The 17342-nt window shown below is 44.2% G+C and overlaps 3 protein-coding genes and 1 long non-coding RNA gene across 4 annotated transcripts; 2 read left to right on the plus strand and 2 right to left on the minus strand.

The window, feature by feature from the left end:
- The first annotated feature begins 423 nt into the window (after positions 1–423).
- mettl17 (methyltransferase like 17) lies at positions 424–4284 on the plus strand. The gene is made up of 14 exons (XM_030115796.1): positions 424–601; positions 1086–1227; positions 1324–1473; positions 1577–1664; positions 1853–1934; positions 2125–2198; positions 2283–2377; positions 2456–2526; positions 2846–2953; positions 3068–3136; positions 3206–3256; positions 3345–3437; positions 3557–3750; positions 3912–4284. Exons 1-14 carry the CDS (start codon positions 533–535, stop codon positions 4000–4002), a joined length of 1377 nt encoding a protein of 458 aa, XP_029971656.1. The 5' UTR covers positions 424–532; the 3' UTR covers positions 4003–4284.
- sdr39u1 (short chain dehydrogenase/reductase family 39U, member 1) lies at positions 4251–6417 on the minus strand. Its single transcript, XM_030115797.1, has 6 exons — positions 6300–6417; positions 5670–5776; positions 5497–5579; positions 5278–5399; positions 5013–5165; positions 4251–4929 (listed from the first exon to the last, which is right to left on the minus strand). The coding sequence occupies exons 1-6, from the start codon at positions 6313–6315 to the stop codon at positions 4502–4504; spliced, it is 909 nt and encodes a 302-aa protein (XP_029971657.1). The 5' UTR covers positions 6316–6417; the 3' UTR covers positions 4251–4501.
- Positions 6418–8117: 1700 nt separating this feature from the next.
- Positions 8118–9342, plus strand: LOC115405866 (uncharacterized). The gene is made up of 3 exons (XR_003933472.1): positions 8118–8217; positions 8685–8719; positions 9182–9342. It is a non-coding gene; the product is annotated as an uncharacterized LOC115405866 (long non-coding RNA).
- A 41-nt stretch (positions 9343–9383) lies between these two features.
- ltb4r2b (leukotriene B4 receptor 2b) lies at positions 9384–14389 on the minus strand. The gene is made up of 5 exons (XM_030115242.1): positions 14334–14389; positions 12035–12622; positions 11232–11432; positions 11084–11127; positions 9384–10627 (listed from the first exon to the last, which is right to left on the minus strand). Exons 2-5 carry the CDS (start codon positions 12611–12613, stop codon positions 10369–10371), a joined length of 1083 nt encoding a protein of 360 aa, XP_029971102.1. The 5' UTR covers positions 12614–12622; positions 14334–14389; the 3' UTR covers positions 9384–10368.
- Between the last annotated feature and the right edge of the window lie 2953 nt (positions 14390–17342).

Consider the following 17342-nt stretch of genomic DNA (forward strand, 5'->3'; position numbering starts at 1 on the left):
GACAAAATAACAACCAAGTAATACAATGTTGAAGAATTTCACTAATTATAATGAAGTGCTTTACTTTAACTGCATGTATGATTGAATAACAATTGCTTTATTTTCATTTTCGCCATCCACAATCTTTGTCAATGCATTATTTTTGAAAATTTATTGTCACAAAACTTGATTTTTTTTAAGGCGGAACCTGTGTGATCATACATACTTTAAAAAGAAAAACAATAGCAAAAATATATTTGTATAGAGGTATAATTGGGGTATATTTATAATCAATCATTATAGCAGAAATGTTCTTTCTACGCATTACGTTTCGATAGCATAGTACCTAAAATAGGGGAAGAGTGAGAGCTCTTCAACACTGTTCTTGTTAAGAGTGGAACGGAACTTTGGGGAAAATGTTTCCGCCCTGAGGAGAGTCGGAATTATTTTGGTGACGGACACTTAAACATTTTCCCCGTGGTTGTCACGCCGGGAATAAAAGGCGCTTTAAGGGCATCTGAATTTCTATAAACACGGATCAGATTGTGAAGAAATGACCTTACGAAGCCTCGGTGTTGTTGTTTTGTGCCAGCGCGCGGCTGTGCTCAGGGTCACGTGCAGGGTGAGTGCATGTTTGAGAATGTCATTGAACCATGGAGGTCAGTCACTTCACCAGATTTTAGATCTTCCCATCACAAACTAAAATAGTTGGTGCGTTTCTAAATTTCTGGAAAGAGCTGGAATCACTCCAGGAATCTCATCAAAGAGATCATAGATTTGAAGAACAGGTTTGCATGCTGTGAATGCGGTCATATATTTAGCTGTGCATTATTATTAGTGAGAGGTCAGAATTCTTCTGGTGCCATTGGCAGTGTTCCAGCTGAGATGCTTTTATTAAGCCACAGAGGTGCTTCTGTATATGATGCCAGAAGATACCAAAGGGTGCTACTAAAGGCCACTGAAGTCCCACTGGCTCTGTGGTGTCACAGGTTCCCATCTGAAACCAGCAAATCCACTTTCTGTAAATTCTTCAGTTTTGGTGATGGAAGGAGATGTATGGATGTGGTTGTGGCAATACAATATTAATCCAAGCCTTTTTACCCCAGGATATGAGTGCAGCTGCTAACCCACAAACCCAGTCAGATTTCCTGAGAGGAAAACCACACAGGAAGCATCCAGGTGTGACCAACCTGAAAACTCTGCGGCTGCCTCAAGAACTACAGATTGCTGCACAGTCGGTTATCCAGCGTAAGCTCCGTGATTGTGGATGACATTAAGTGAAACAATAAAAGTTTCTGATGTTTCTCTGGTCCTTTGGCCTCTGACTTTTCTCTCCCCTTGCAGGAGCAGAAGTGGCTGAGCTCTCTGAACGCGTCCGCAAACTCACCAATTTCCTGTGGAGCAGGAAGCGGCTGATTGAAGATGTGGCTTTGAGGAAAAGAGCTGTAAACTTGGAGAAAGAACTCTGGGGGAAAGCCATGCTGACAGGGCCGGGTGGGTGACGTATGAGGCATGAAGCAAAAACTGTTCAACACATTAGAACTGAAGTGAGATTTCGTCACGCTGCTGGAGAAATAAAGTATTCTTTGCTTTGCAGACGTAGACGAGGACTTGCTGAACGATCGCATCAGGAAGAAAGTTCTGTCAGAGCTCAGAAGAACAACATATCACTGGACACCACTGAAGTAACACATTCAAATGCTTTATACGCGATTCATGAGTTATTTCTTCACCTTGATGTATTTCTGAGATTGTAAGTCAATAGAAGTTAACGGGAACATCCTAAAAGGGACGTTTCTGCAATGACAGATGTGCAGGATCTGATGGAGTTTGTGTCAGGTGTACTCCATACGGTCTCTCTTCTGTGCTTCAGGTACGATGAGGAGCTGGGAGTGGTGTACATGGCAGCTCGGCTGGCTGGAGGCTACGCAGCAGTGAAGAGAGCTCTGCATGAGGTGATGGAGGAGAGGGAGGGCTCTGCTCATGGCCAGCCCTTAAAGCAATTCTTTCAAACTCTTTTCAATATTGTTTGTGCCGAAAGAGCGTTGCGTCTTGAAATACTGCATACAGCGTCTTTTGAAGAGGCAACTGAAACAAACAGTGTGTCCCATTAAAAATGAATGCCTTTATTTTTCATGATTTCAGATAAAGAAAAGAGATCCTTCGTTTGCTCCTCAGTCTCTCCTGGATTTCGGTTCAGGCCTGGGAACAGTTGCATGGTACTTGTGCATCACGATGACAGTTTTGTCTAATTGAAATTAAAAGTGTAAAACTGAGCACCTTTTCTTTTTTTCCTCCCACAGGGCATCCCACTCTTACTGGGGTGACTCTTTAAAGGAGATGGTGTGTGTGGACAGCTCCGGCTCAATGAACAACCTGGCTGAACGGCTTCTCAAAGGTGCTCAAATAAAGATTTGTTAGATTCATGTTTGAATCTAAAGAAGAAACTGAGCATGTCTTTGTGTTTTCTAAACAGGTGACGATGAAGGAGCTGCTCCTCACATCAAACACGTCTATTTCAGACAGTTCCTGCCTGTTTCTCCTAAGGTAGGGCCTCTGACTGGTGTTTTATCAAGGTAAACCACAGTGCTGAGCTTTATTAAGATGGAAAAAATCAAGTGCACATTAAAAATCAATCATGGAGACGACATGCTGAGAGCCTGGTGTTTTCTGGTTTCCAAGCTACTTAATGTCCCGCAGTCCTGTGCCATTTGACTTTTAGTGGCCCTCTATTCCTCTGAAATGAATATATTTTACAGCTTGTGATGTATGACATCTTTTTTTCTTATCTGTACAGTTTAATTTAGTTGATCTAATCTTTTTCTGAGGAAGTTTTACACATAATGGTCTATTTGTTGTGTTCCAGGTGCAGTTTGACTTGGTGGTCTCAGCGTTCACCCTGTCAGAGCTTCCTGGTGTGAAGGATCGAGAAGACGCCGTGTTCACTCTTTGGAGAAAAACCAGCTCATATTTGGTGAGTTGAAAAAATGTTAGATATGTATTTTACTTCGTTTAGTATCGTAAAAAAATTGCCCGTTTTTTTGAAACATATTTAAATCTGACTGATGTCTCATGTTTGATGTTCGAGGTTCTGGTTGAAAACGGGACAAAGGAGGGTCATCAAATGCTGATGGAGGCCAGAGACGCTTTACTGAAGGTAAACCGGTACAATGCAGTGTGTTGTTTAACAAAACCGATGGAACTAAAAGAAAAGCTGTGTCTCCAGAAACAAGAGAAGACGGTACACGACCCCAGGCCGGCGTCTGTCTTTGCTCCGGTACGGAACACTTCCAGTTTGTAAGACTTTCGTCCAGAATGTTGCTTTTTCACCACAGCACTTCTTTACTTCATTTTCATTCCTGCAGTGTCCCCATGAACTCACATGTCCAAAACTAACAAGTCAGACGGCCGTACCCTGCAACTTCCTGCAGTTCTACCAGCCTCTGCTGCTCCCTGGGGTGACTTCCAACTCCACACGTCTGACTTCAAGGCTAAATGACACAGCCGTGCTTGCTTCAAGCGTCTCGCAAATGACGCTAACCAGTTCCCACCATTCTCTCACCGTTTTCTCCTCCAGCATCACCAGAGTCAGACGGAGAAGTTCAGCTTCCTGGTTCTGAGCCGCTCGCGCCCGGCGGCGGCGGCGGAGGGCGTGGACTGGGCCCGGCTGATCGCGCCGGTGCTGCGCAGGACGAGACACGTCCACTGCCGGATGTGCTGTCCCGACGGACAGCTGCAGCACGTGGTGGTGACGGCTCGGAAACACAGCAGGTAAACTCCCTGCGCCACTCACAGGTCTTCACAGCAAAGTTTTTCCCGTTTCCAGTACTGTGTTGCAGTTGCAGCACATCTCACTGAACCGAGCTGTTGAGTCTTGTTCACGCAGCGTTTCTATGCTTGATGGATGATTGTATTTCCTCTCCTCTCGCCAGAGACGTGTACCGCTGCGCCCGGAGCAGCGACTGGGGGGATCAGCTGCCGCTCATTCCAAACGCCCAGGAAGACGTCAGTGACTCGGAATGACGGTCCTGATATGAAAACACACGTTTCCTTTGGAACTTACGCAACATTACGTCATAAAACTCAGACGAGCACAGCAGCGTTTGGTTTCACATGAAATCTCATTGGGTTTGTTGAAATATGGGTTTGTTGAAATACTGTCAAAAATACTCCAGAAATAAGTTTCATCTACTTTGTACTGAATTGTGGCAATGAAGCACTAAAACTATGACATGTACATGTGTTGATGCTCCACATTAGTTTGTCTAAATGAGTTTTATTCATTCAGAGAGACAAGGCATCAGTTCAATAAAACGTGAACAAAAGCAGTCATTTTTAATTTCCCTGTTCTAGTATGGAGCTATTCTAGGATGCAGCTCATCCTTCAAAGTCTGATTCATACAAAATATGAAACACAGCACCAGTATAATGAGATATGAGGGTTTAGCCTCGGCTGTATTCTTCACCCGCTCATGATGAAAGGTTCCTTTACCGTTAATATGAACACATGATGACAGAACATTCAACTCCCAACGATCTGCGTCAGAGCTGAGGTCAAGTCGGGATACTTGAACTGAAATCCAGACTCTAAAGTCCTCTTGGGGATGACTTTCTGGCCTTGAGTGAGGACCACGGCCCTCTCGGAGCCCATCAGCGTGTTCATGACGAAGCCGGGCACGGGAAAGATGGTGGGCCGCCTCAGGATCCGGCCCAGCTCTTTGGTGAACTCGTAGTTGGTGTTGAGAGCCGGCGCGACTCCGTTCAACACCTGCGGCGAGGGGCGGGGGGCGTCGGCCGCCGGCTCCAGGGAGTGGGCGATGATCCCCGCCAGGTCCGAGACGTGGATCCAGGGGAACGGCTGCCGTCCGGACCCCAGGGTGCCGCCCAGGCCCAGCCAGAAGGGGAGCATCATCTGCTTCATGGCGCCGCCGTCTCGACCCAGCACCGCCCCTTTGAGGACGGAAAAACAGATGACTTCATTAAATCAGTGAACAGACGTGAGCGTGCTCTGGACAGCGGCGTTTTGTACGCACCGGGCCGAATGACGACTTGTCTGGTGCTTTTGGCCGTGTCCTCGGGAAGCTGCGCGGCGGCCTCCCACTCTCTGACCAGCTTTGAGAGGAGGTCAAACGGAGTCCACTCGCTGTCCTCTGTATACTGGGCTGTCAGGCTGGGTTTGTAACAAGCTGAGGGTCAACGAGCAAAACAAGGAGGATGCAACATGAATGGAGTTTTAAACTGCATGGCAATATATTTTACAGTATTGAAAAGCATTTCTCTATCAAAGCAGCACATTACCGACTCCAGATACCAACACCCAGGAGTGAGGTGGAGAGGGTGAAGCAGCAATGGCTTGAGACAAAGCTTTTGTCGTGTCAATTCGACTGGAGAACAAGTCCTTCTTATAGCTTTCGTTCCACCTAAGAGAAAAACAGAATCACAGCTGCATATCAAAGCAGGTATCTGTAAAGTTGCATTCCACACAACAGACCATTGTTCGTTTCATCCGTGACTCACCATCGCAGTGGGTTCATGAGATTCTCTCCAGCCAGGTTAACGGCACCCTCGCACGGCGGGAGGCCATTGGACTCCAACTCACTCTGCAGCCACAGAGAAAAGGGAAAAGTGATATGGACTGCAGAAGTCATGTGATGGCGACGTGTGATGTGTTCACAAACAGCTCATCATACCCAGGTTATCTTTCCTGGACCGGGCTGCCGAGAGATCACCGTCACCTCATGACCTTTGTCCCTCAGCAGGCGGGTCAGTTCACGACCCACAAAGCCAGATCCCCCACCTACAAACACCCAACACAGAGAGGAATGCAAAAACTATAAATCCAACAGTTACATGATACACTGAACCTGGTTCAGAGAGCACATTTTTTTAATTAACCTTTTTTTTGCATTGCAATCAGAGATTCACTTTTATTTATCCTGCCCTCTGTATTATAAACGTACTGGCAAACAAAAACAAAAAAAAAATCAGATCTCATTTATGACATCCAGCTAGACTTAGTAAACACAGCTGCATCACCGCGCATGCGCATTGGACATTCTTACAAAACACTCCTGTGCTCAGTTGCTTTGAATAACAACTAAAACACACAGAGACCGGTTTCTGCTCTGAATCATAACGCTGACATGCTGCTTTAAGTGTAGTTGACTCGACAAACATGCTGTTAACGGAATAGTTTACCTTCCACATCAACAACTCCTGCAGCATTGCTATATGAGCTAACAGCTAGCTGCTGCTACTGTGTCACATTGACCTTTCCAGGCTCATCTGTGAAAATTAAAACCCTTAAAAAACGTACATACCGACTAAAACTCTCATGTCCGGTAAGTTCCCTTCAGATGTTGAATGAAATCGCTGGTAGTCGCAGCTACTTATAACCTTATCTGCTCACAGTCCTGCTCTCAGTTTAGTCACATGAATTCAGCCAGCGGGGTTTGAACCATCACGCGCGCCGTAGTTTAGTGACGTCATTCTGTAGTACATGAAGGCTCCGCCCCCTGCTGGTGTAGAGAAGGATTTACAGTTCATGTCACTGAATAACTGACGATTACATGTTTCAAACAAACTTTTCATCTCCAAAGTTTTCATCAGAAAACGTGTCTTAGTTCACATAATTAGTATTTTGTGATTTTTATAATGTATTTTAAAATGTTTCTATGTGTAATGTAACAAATAGCCTCGATTACAATCTAAAGAATACTGCTTAATTCATCACATATAACATTGAACATGGAAATTTGCTATCTGCATTTAATCCATTATGGGGGACATAGTGCTGCTGCTGTGTAGATGGCCATGGAGGAGTTGGGGGTTCAGAGCATCACTCAGGGACACAGTGATATCCTGTCAACTCCAGGATTCAAACCTGCAATCACAAACTCACATCTTCAACCTGCAGGTATGCATGGGTGGTGGATGGATGGATGGATGGATGTTGAGACACAGATTTACGATTTTATGTAGATTGTTTTTTTTTTTTTTTTTACATTTTACATTAAAGGCCCACAAGGGATTCATCAAACAAATGCTCCAGCACAGTTTAACTTGATGTTTATGCTGTATTTTGACAAATATGATTTAGTAAATACACATTCTATTTGTAGAAACTCATGTAACAGTCATAAATTAGATGGAACCGTGAAAACAGCACAAGGGTTTTGCTGTCACTGCTTGGCATGTGAGGGTTTGTCTGTATTGTTTACTTTATCTGTTATTAATGATATAATAAAACTCTGCATGCTGCAGTTTGTTTATGTTCTTAAAGTTCAGCTATTTCCAGCAGCAGACTTTACCAGTCCATAAAAGCTCTGTTCAGGCCTCGACTCCTAAATACTACATCATTGTTACAGGAGCTTTTGCGTTTGAAAGTATTTAAATTTAATCATGTCTGAATAACTCAAACAGACCAAAACAACACATCTACCTATTTGACATCCTGCTAACCAATGTGACTCCATCTGAATTTAATGAGTGAATCAGTCACCAGAAGTCATGACAGCTCAGCTAATGTGTCACAGCACATTATAGGACAACCTGAGGGAGAATGTGGAACAGAACTTTAACAAGTGAGTGGTGCCGTGTGATGGAAGCAGAAGTACTGGGGAATTTTAAAGTGAGTTATCTCAAAAATACTCATCTGCTGTTGTATAAAGGATGAACTTCTATTTAAAAGCACTTCATTTTCTTTAACTGTTGTTGATAAACTAAATGATATTTCACTTATGTTTACATTACCTTTAGAATACAATACACAATATACATTGTTGAGTTATTCATTCAATTTTACATGAAGTAATGCGATTCATATCTAGATATTTCAAATTTGAACTTAAAATTTAGTTTTAACGTAAAACTTGGCTGGTTGGGGGAAGCGTTTTAATATTTTCCATACATAGGCTATATGTATATGATCTATTGTTGTGGTCACGTGGATTACATGAAAAACACCTACTGTGTATATATTTAGAAAAAAACATTAATATTATCGCCAAAAAGAAGATGTTAACTGGATCAGGATCCCTGAAGCAGGTTGTTGTTATCAGGCTGATGAAAGGAGGAAGCAGCACCCGGAAGCTGCAGCCGTCAGCAGCACGTGGTCCTGATCAGGAGATAAATTGGGGCGCAGCTTCATTAACATTCTCTCTTCCTCGTGCGGCTGATGGCGGTCGGCCGTGCGGCGGCGGCGGGAGAGAATCCGGCCTGTTTTTAGGCTCGTTTATGGTGAGTGTTCGTGTTTATGTACCTGCTCGCATCATTTGCGTCGCTTTGGTGCGTTTGTTTTGTGCGCGCGCGGCTGTTTATTGCGGCTATTTGCGCGCGGATGTGTCGTCCGCATCCCCCGCGAGGCGCCACGACCTCGTGGTGTCGGTTAATGGGAACATCTCGCATTTACGAGCTGCCTCCCGGATGGTTATTGTGGATGCTGGACCGGTGTCTGGAAACGGGCGCATTTCTGCTGTTTTGCTGCGTTCACTGGTCTATAATCTGTAAACACAGAACGTTCCGCCGCGTCCTGTCCGCTCAGCTCTCCTCTCATGCGGTCAAACCTTGATGATGATCTGCAGTCCGTGTTTCACCTGAACCTCCTGATTACTCTCTCACTGCACTGATGGGTTTGACTCCATGTGGACATGAGACGTTTCCTGTGCTGCAGCGGAGACTAACCTGTTATTTTTTTCTCTCTTCAGGGTTAAAGAACCAGAAATAAGAACACTTTGATAAGGTAAGATAGTGAGTGCACACCGCCACAGATCTGCACATCATTGATCTCCGTTACAGTCATCTGTAAATGATGATATGACCTCATACTAGATTAATGTAGGGAACTTGTTTTTCAATGCAACATCAGTTGATAAACTACCTTGAGCGTCTCTCTTTGCCTGCATCCCAAATTCTGGGTTTTGAAGCTCTAAAGTCGGATCATAAAGTATTTTACATGATACTGGTGGTGAGATTCTAGTGTGGGTACTGAATGTTGAACTGTAATATATTTCAAAGAATAAACTCTTGCTTTGGTTGTGTTCAGCTCTTCGGAGTACAGTAAAGACCCGTGCCTCCAGACCTCTTAGATTTTGTGCTTCAGTCCGTTTCTTTATGGCAGAGTTGACCTCAACTCTGTCCTTGACTGTAAAGTTGAATTATTTGATGGTGAATAAATACTCATGTCTCCTTTTTCCTTTTGCAGGTGATGGATGCTCTGCGGGATTGTTGTGGCAGAGGTCATTGTTGATACTCAAAATTTTTCAAATGTTTGTTTTTCATGTGGAAAGACTGACTTCCAATTGAGATGCACTGAGCTGTTTCCATTAAGTTACGTCGGTGAAATTAAATAAAATTTTACAAACGGTTTCTTTTTTCAGAGTTCTTTTTATTGAAGGGTTTTCAGGTCACAAACGGAAGACAAAGTCCTGCCTTTACAAAAAGTATTAACTTAGTTGGTCCATAATTCTACATACAGTATTCACCCAAGAGTACATAAGTTAGACGGTGTGATCCAGCAGTGTTGCATATGAGCAAAATGGACATTCAGACATTTGATCCTAGCTCAAAGAACACAAGTTTTCAAGCGTTTCAAAGGCCTTTACCACTGTGACTCTTCATTAATGCAGAATCTCAAAGGCTCATAACGTCATGATAACCTATAGCCAACATTAGAAAGTGAGCAGTCTGTGTACCCTCGGTCTTAAATTAGTCCTAATAAATAAACTCATGGGCAACAAGTTAAGGACTGCTCTAAGCTCATCTCTCCACATGTTGCCAAAATAATTCAATTTGTGCAGTTACCTCTAATTTTCCCTCAATCAACAGTAATTCAGTAGTTTCTCAAATGTACAGAGTATTGATTCATTCCCTGCTCCTATATGAACCTCTGGTAGTAACTTCTAAACTGCTTCAGGAACAAAGAAATCACAAGTTAGGAAATGGTGGTTACTACCTTTATAAGTACAGTATTCAGACTGGGGGAAATGCTGAAAAGTTGTGCAGCAGGTTGTGAGTCCAGCTCCCAACAGGTCAAAGGGGAAACGGAGAGCTCCATTAACATGTAGCTGGAGGAAACGATAAATCCAGTGTTCGCTTCATTAGATAAATGCAGCTGCAGATACGATTGCCATGGACAGTTGACTGATATTCAGAATCAACATCGAGCAATTCCCGGATCACGAACACAAAGCTTGTTATGATTGCTTCCAAAGTACAGTGCTACACCTTTATTTGTTCAAAATAAAATATTTATTTAAAAAATAGTACCTTTGACTTTCAATCATTTATTCAGAAAAATCCAGCCTTAGAAGCAGCACGCTCCACATGCAGCTTCACAAATGTTTAACTTGAATATGCTCACTTATGTACAAAGTCCGCTGAGTGTAAAGGTCACTGGATGACCCCATTCTGTGTGGAGGAGTTCGTGTTGCTGGAGTCGCCCACATTGTGTCCGTTGTTCCGCAGGACCCGGCTCTTGTTCCCCGTCTGCTCCGAGGCTGTGCCCTCGAAGAGTTTGGCCATGAAAGCTAATCCGTTCTGCTTGATGTAGGACTTCCCGGCGAAGGTGTAGAGGACCGGATTGGCACAGCTGCTGATGAAGGCCAAGGCGGAGGTGACGGCGCGGCTGGATTTAGCAATATGATCCAATCTGCACCGAGACACAATTCATCCACCGGCCGTTTAGAAAAGAACCCGAAGCTGAATGATGGCCCAAACAATAAGAAATGGCAAATAACTATATTACTGATGCAATCATGCAGATTCTGCCACTTTCTGTGTTTGCCGTGTTTTTCTGATGACTTTTTCAAGTTTTCGACATCTACTCATCCCCAAAACTTGCTGAAGCTTGTTTACTTCCTGCTGAGGATGACTCAGCGCCACAGTGAAGGGTTTAAAGCGCCTGACTCAGATTTATTATCAATACGGAAAGTTTCAGATATCAGTCACAGCGATATTGGCAGAAAATTTCTTCTTTCTGTTTTTTAAGAAGAAAAAATTCCAGCCAAGATGCAAGTTTTGCAAGTAAAAATGGTCAATAAAAGCAGTTTCACATAATGCCTGAAACAGTGAGAAACCGTCTTTGTGAGGGTTGATGTTTACTCACATTTCTCTCGTTGGTGAGTTGTCTGGGTACCATTCAGCCGCCACCTTGAAAAGAACAAACCACTCATCAGCTGTAAAGATTTGACCAAAATTCTTAAATAGAAGCAGATTTTATATATTCAGATTACTTCAAACACATCCTCACACACCTGGATCATGTTGATCACATGGTACGGCAGCCAGAAGAGGCCGAACGTCACCACGATGGCCAGGATGAGGTTCTCGCTGCGGACCTTTCTCTGAAACTTGGTCTGCCTGAGACGCCTCAGGATCATGACGTAGCAGGTGATGATGATAACGTACGGCAGAAAGAACCCAGAAACGGTCTCGAAGGCGTACTGAAACCTGACCTGCAGACAGGAGGAGAGTCGTCAGAGTGACCGAGCAAGAACAGCTCAGGACAAGAACAAGCATGTGAGTTATTTCCAAGTTGGCAAAAATAAGGACCATTGTTGAGTTTTTATCATTTCCAGTAGGATTATTTATCCGACAGCAGACGTCGTTGTTGTATTTCTGATGGAGAAACTGTAGAGGTCCCAGTTTCCTGGTTGATCAGAGGCTGATGGGCCTCCTGACCTCCACTCACACCATAAAACACCACGAAACTTACTCCAGCTGACCAATAGACTTTGGATTTGACTTGTTATATAAACTTTCTTCTAATAAAGGTTACACTTTATCCAATGACATGTATTTTTCCATTAAGGAGAACATGCAGCTGTGACGGCGTGTCGCCCATGGCGATGAAGTTACAGTGTTCTGCTGATTGACGTACGATGTTAGGAATTTACACGGAGAACGTGAGAACAGGTTTTATGGATCCATAGTCAAACCCGAACACAGATTTCCAGAGGAACTCACATTATTCTGGTGCAGTAAATTCAACTGGAATGCTTGTGTTGTGATTTTTCCGACGAAAGGACTCATCAGTCGGTTTAAAACATTCACTCACGTGTCGAGGGAGGGTGTGATTGGGCGCGCACACCAGTCTCTTCTTGTCCTTCTCGTCGCTGTCGACCCTCACGTCTCTGAACACCAGCGACGGCAGCGAGATGAGCATGACCAGCACCCACATGCCCAGGATGACCCTCCTCACGACCTTCCTGGTGATCCTCCGGGACACCCTGCGCGGGAACACCACGGCCAGCAGCCGGTGGATGCTCATCAGCGTGATGAGGAAGATGGAGGCGTACATGTTGGTGTTGCACAGGTAGAAGACGCCTTTGCACATGACGTTGCCGAACACCCAGCTCTGCTTGGCCAGGTAGATGATGAAGAAGACGGTGAGGGCCATGAGGAAGCCGTCGGCGCACGCCAGGTTGAGGATGAGCAGCGTGGTGACGGAGCGCCGCTGGATGCGCGCCACGATGCTCCAGACGACGAAGAGGTTTCCGGGGACGCCCAGGAGGAAGACCAGGCCCAGGATGAGGGCGCCCAGGGTGGTGGAGAAGTCATTGCTCACCACGCTGTCGTCCTCGTGGTTGGTGTCGTTGGGTGTGACGATGTGGAAGGAATGAGTGACGTTTGTCATGCTTTGTTCCTGAAAGACACCAGATGCAGGTAGAAAATATGACATTCAGATGGTGTCAGCTGAAGAATAAGAACAATGATGGTTTTCACTTCATTCCTCAGGATCGGTGCTGGGTCTGTTGTCCTGATCACTCAGTCATCCTGATGAGTAATGGACATGTCGACATGTGATTCTGACTGAGCGGGCAGAGGAAAAGAAAATGAGGAAGACATTTCTAATGTTGAGTAAAATCAGTGCTTTCCTGTACTTGTTATGTAATTTGTCTTCAAAAAGTATCTGAGTAATGAAGTAGTCTTCCATCTATAAAGCTGTACATTATTTCTTACTTACTTCTGACTGTTGAGCTTCGTCTCATAACGAATTCATCGACGTACATCAGGTCATCTTCACTGAAGTAATAAGTTTGAAATTATGAAAGTTTTCACAACAAATATCTTTTAAAAGACTTCTGATACACTGTTTGACTGAAGTCATTTGAAGAGCATATAAAAAACATTCCTCTTCGATTTACTGCAGAAATGTTGGTGTTTGCACCAAATTTCTTGAGTTACAAAAACAAAACAAAACAGAAGAACAAAACAATTTCCTCTGGAAGGAAATTGTTTCTAACTGAATTAGGAGAGGAGGAAGTAAAATAAGAAAATACTGGAAGTAAATGTATTGTGCTTTGGTTCCTTTTCCTTTTTTTTTATTGAAATGAAATTAAAACTTTTGGGTGTGTCTGTTTCATTTGATGTTGGCGTCTTGAGGAGGATTTTACATTAAAAAAAAATTATATAGAAATACTCCGATCACTGATGCCAGACTGGAGATGTTGTTTACCAAACTTTCACTTGTCTGACACCCTGACGCAGCCTCGAAAGTATGTGTATCAGAGCGGAGCGTGCAGCTCAGACTGCAGCACGCCAAAACACACCAAACTCCAGCAGCGCCGCTCCGAAGGGAAACTCTGCCTGAACCGTCCGCAGGTCACGTTCATTCATTCAACTCTTGCAATTTCCTCATTTCTTCCTCTCGCAGGATTATTTATCGCTGACCTTTCTCACGAAATATGAGTGAAACGGCCACCAAAGGCCAACCAAGAAGATCATTTTGTATCCTGAAGCAAAATATACTAAATCCCCAACAAGCGCCCGAGGACCACGACAGAAAAATGACACTGGTCATCCAATGTGACGAGAAGAAGAGATCACATCCCTGTTTCCTGGCTGAGGACTAATTTCCCGGCTCTGTTTGTATTCCCCTGGTAGCTTCCAGTGAGAGCAAATGGGTAAACAAAATGAATCAAAGCAAGCTTTACATCGGCAGTATGGAACTCAACACACATAATAAGTCCACAAATCAATGCTGAGAAGTGAAAACTGTTTCTCACAATAGAGTAACGCGGCTTTTTAGGATCATTCAGCTGTTTCCACTGATCCAAACTAGAGCAAGGTGCAAAGCACAAGAATAAATCTAAACATTTTTGCATTTATTCAGAGATGTCTTTTAAAGCTTGTGAATTCAGAAACTCTTTGACAGACACAAAGACCAGTAAACACACCCTGATTTCAAAAGCAGTGAATATTAAGTCATGGGGCATCTTCATATTCCAATAATGTAAATAGGAAACAATAAACCGAAGACAAAATAGACTAAAGATCAGTGATGTGGGTGAAGCTGATTAAATCAGAGACAGGTGACAGAGGATTCAGGTGTGATCGCAGCAGAGGGAACTCACCTGAGTGTGAAGAGACGCCTCGCTCCTCTTGCTGTCCGGCTCTGACGCTGGTTCTGTCAGCTCTGCCTGTAATAAACTGAATCACATCCTGCCTCACAGGCTGGGACACGCTGGGCTCTGAGTGTGTGCAGGAGGGGTGTGTCTTTCTGTCACTCCCTTCTCCATCTCCGCTAAGCACTGTGTACATTTAACTCAAAATAACCGACCTGTGCGAAGAAAAGAAGGAAAAACAGTCACGTATCTCCTCTAGTTTCCAGTCTGTGGCGTCCTTTTTTATTATCATACATGCATTTCTGTGTGAAGGCAAGTCTCTAAATCACAAGCTGGTGTGGGGAGGAATTTGTGTCCTGGGGGTCTGTTTTTTTTTTTCTTTTCTTTTTACTGTGAGTCAACTATTGCGTAAAGACAGAAGTGAAGGTAATTGTAATGCTTTCTAATTCTTGCACAAGCTCCGTCGGTGTGATGACAGCAGACACGCAAGAGCAAGCATGCATATAGAAAACACACACACACACACACACACACACAGAAATGAAACCCACTAGTTCATACAAGTCTGCCTGGCTGGCAGGAATGCTGGTTTCCGCATGGAAAGCAGAAAAGTAATAAAAGAGCTGAAGACAACCTGGAATTTTCATTCTGCTGTTATATTCTGAAAGAGACATAGGACCTCCATGTCTCACTGCTGCCAGGCAGAGTTTATGCAACTGCACAGAAATCCTCATGCTATGTTTTAGTGCGCTGATAACACTATAGGACTCCTATACTGCAGCTCCATAAACTCCACAGAATGTTTTCAGTGTGGCAAATAAAAGTTGATCTTTGTCTTGAGCAGCACGGTGCAGAGAAGGCCGTATCTGAAACATCAAGGATGTTTTCAAACATGTGACTGTAATAAAGAAAGTAGAGCCAGACAGCAGCGCTTTAAAGTCACAGTTCTGGATTTCACCACAGGAAGGCAACACGTCCACAGGAATCAGCTCTCCTCATCCTCCTCCTCCTCATCGTCCTCCTCATCCTCCTCATCCTCCTCCATTAACACGACACTGGACACATCTTTCACTGGGTTTCTCTCATCCTTTAAGTTGTGGCAGCCCTTCAAAGGATTCATTAGTTATTCAACTAGTTTTACGACTCCCTAAAACCTTCCATTTCTGTGTTTGTCCTGTGTTTGAACTGCTGATAATGTGTGCAGACAGTAACACTATTTACTGTTCAGTTGCTGAAGTTTGTGAAAACTGTTGCTTTAAAACAAATGATATTGAGCCTGGACTTGAACCGAGGGTCTTTCCCTGTGAGCCAGGAGTGCGAACCACTTCAATACTGTGCTTCACCCTTTAAAGGGCTCTCACTGAAAGATGTGGAATTAGAGAGATTCAGCATTCAGGTTTAGTAAAGGATCTGTTTGGTGTTGGTGAGTTAATTCAGCCAAAAAACACACAGAAATGTTAAAAATCACCTGGAAAGTCTCAAACCAGGAGTAAAAGAGGCCCAATTTAATTTCTAAATGTGTGCCTGAAACCTTGATTGAGTGTGAAATAAGGAAGAAGTCATTCAATCAAATAGTTTTCTTTGTAGTTGAAATGCATCAAATGAAACTCTGGGTTTGTTTCTTCTGAAAGGTTTCTTTCTTTATTTCTTCAAAGTTAGTTTTCCAAAACTCTTGCACTACTGAATGATTTACGGAGCCCCAGACATCTAAAATAAAACTTTCAATTGTGGCCACACGTTAATATTTTCTGCTCAGCACAAACGAACGCATCATGGCCTCATACAGTACGTTGTTGGGCTGAAGAGCCACACGAGGCCGCTCAGCTGCAGGCTGCAGGCGCCTGTCTTAAAACCAAACAAAGTCACATTTTATTTCACAATTTACAGGCTGAAATTCTCACTGGATGTCTTCAGAAACCTTCCGTTTCACTTTAATCATCCCACGGTTCAAACGTCTTGAAAAGCCGTCTGACTGTGATGGATGTATGGATTTACATTCCCACACGGCAGCAGCAGAAACCCAAATTGCAAAATGCAGGAAATCAAAGTGACAGATGAGACGCTGCAAACAGCTGAACTGGGGGTGACTAATATTTTACTGTCTGCAGGGAAAGAGTACAGCCACCAGTAAGTACAGGATGATCTTCTCAGAGGACATGATGCTGCCTGTCTGTGTGGAGTTTGCATGTTTTACAGCTGATCCCAGCTGATTTTGGGCAAAATCTTCCATGTCGCCTCAGTTTCTAATTATTTATCTATTTGCTCTTTTATACTTGTTACCTGAATGTGACTCTTTCCCTGATAGTGGCGGTCCACTAACTCCTGCTGAAGTCCTGGGGAACTGTTGCTCCGGCCTGCTGGTAGCACTTTCCCCCTCTCCACAGCCGCGCTGCAACATCTTGACATCAGTCCAGGATCCAGGGCCTGCCCACACAACCCCCAGAGGACGACAGGGAGGGAGGGAGAGGGGGAGCGCGCCACCATAACATACGTCTAATGATTGTGAGAACCGGAGGAGGAGGGCGAGGAGAGAGAGAGAGAGAGAGAGAGGGGTATATGGGATGGGGTGGAGGTGGGGGGGAGCAGGGCCGAGGCGAGGAGAGCCAGAGAGAGTGTGTGTTTATTTAAGTTCTTCGTCTCCTGACTCAGACAGAGAGCAGACTGCAGAGGATAATGAGAAACAGATCTTCGGTGGGGAGGAAGGAGGGAGGGGAGACTCGGCAGAAGGAGGGACGAGGAGGACCAAGGAGCAAAAAAAAAAAAAAAAAACAATGATGCAGAAGAAAAAGGGGGTGGAGAGGAAAGAGTGACAGCCAGAGAGGGGCTGTCCTGTCATTACCACAGGAAATAGGTCCTCTATGTTCCTCACAGCTCGGATGGCCATGCTTACAATGGCAGGGTTCTGGAGACGGTGACCCACTTTTATCTGACCTGCACATGACTGCAAAAGGAATAATATTGTTTTACAGTGTGGAAAGTTTGGACCCACAGCAAACAGCAGCGTGGAGACCATTTAAT

Source organism: Salarias fasciatus, chromosome 18 (assembly GCF_902148845.1).
Source record: "Salarias fasciatus chromosome 18, fSalaFa1.1, whole genome shotgun sequence".
In the NCBI taxonomy this organism is placed as follows: domain Eukaryota; kingdom Metazoa; phylum Chordata; class Actinopteri; order Blenniiformes; family Blenniidae; genus Salarias; species Salarias fasciatus.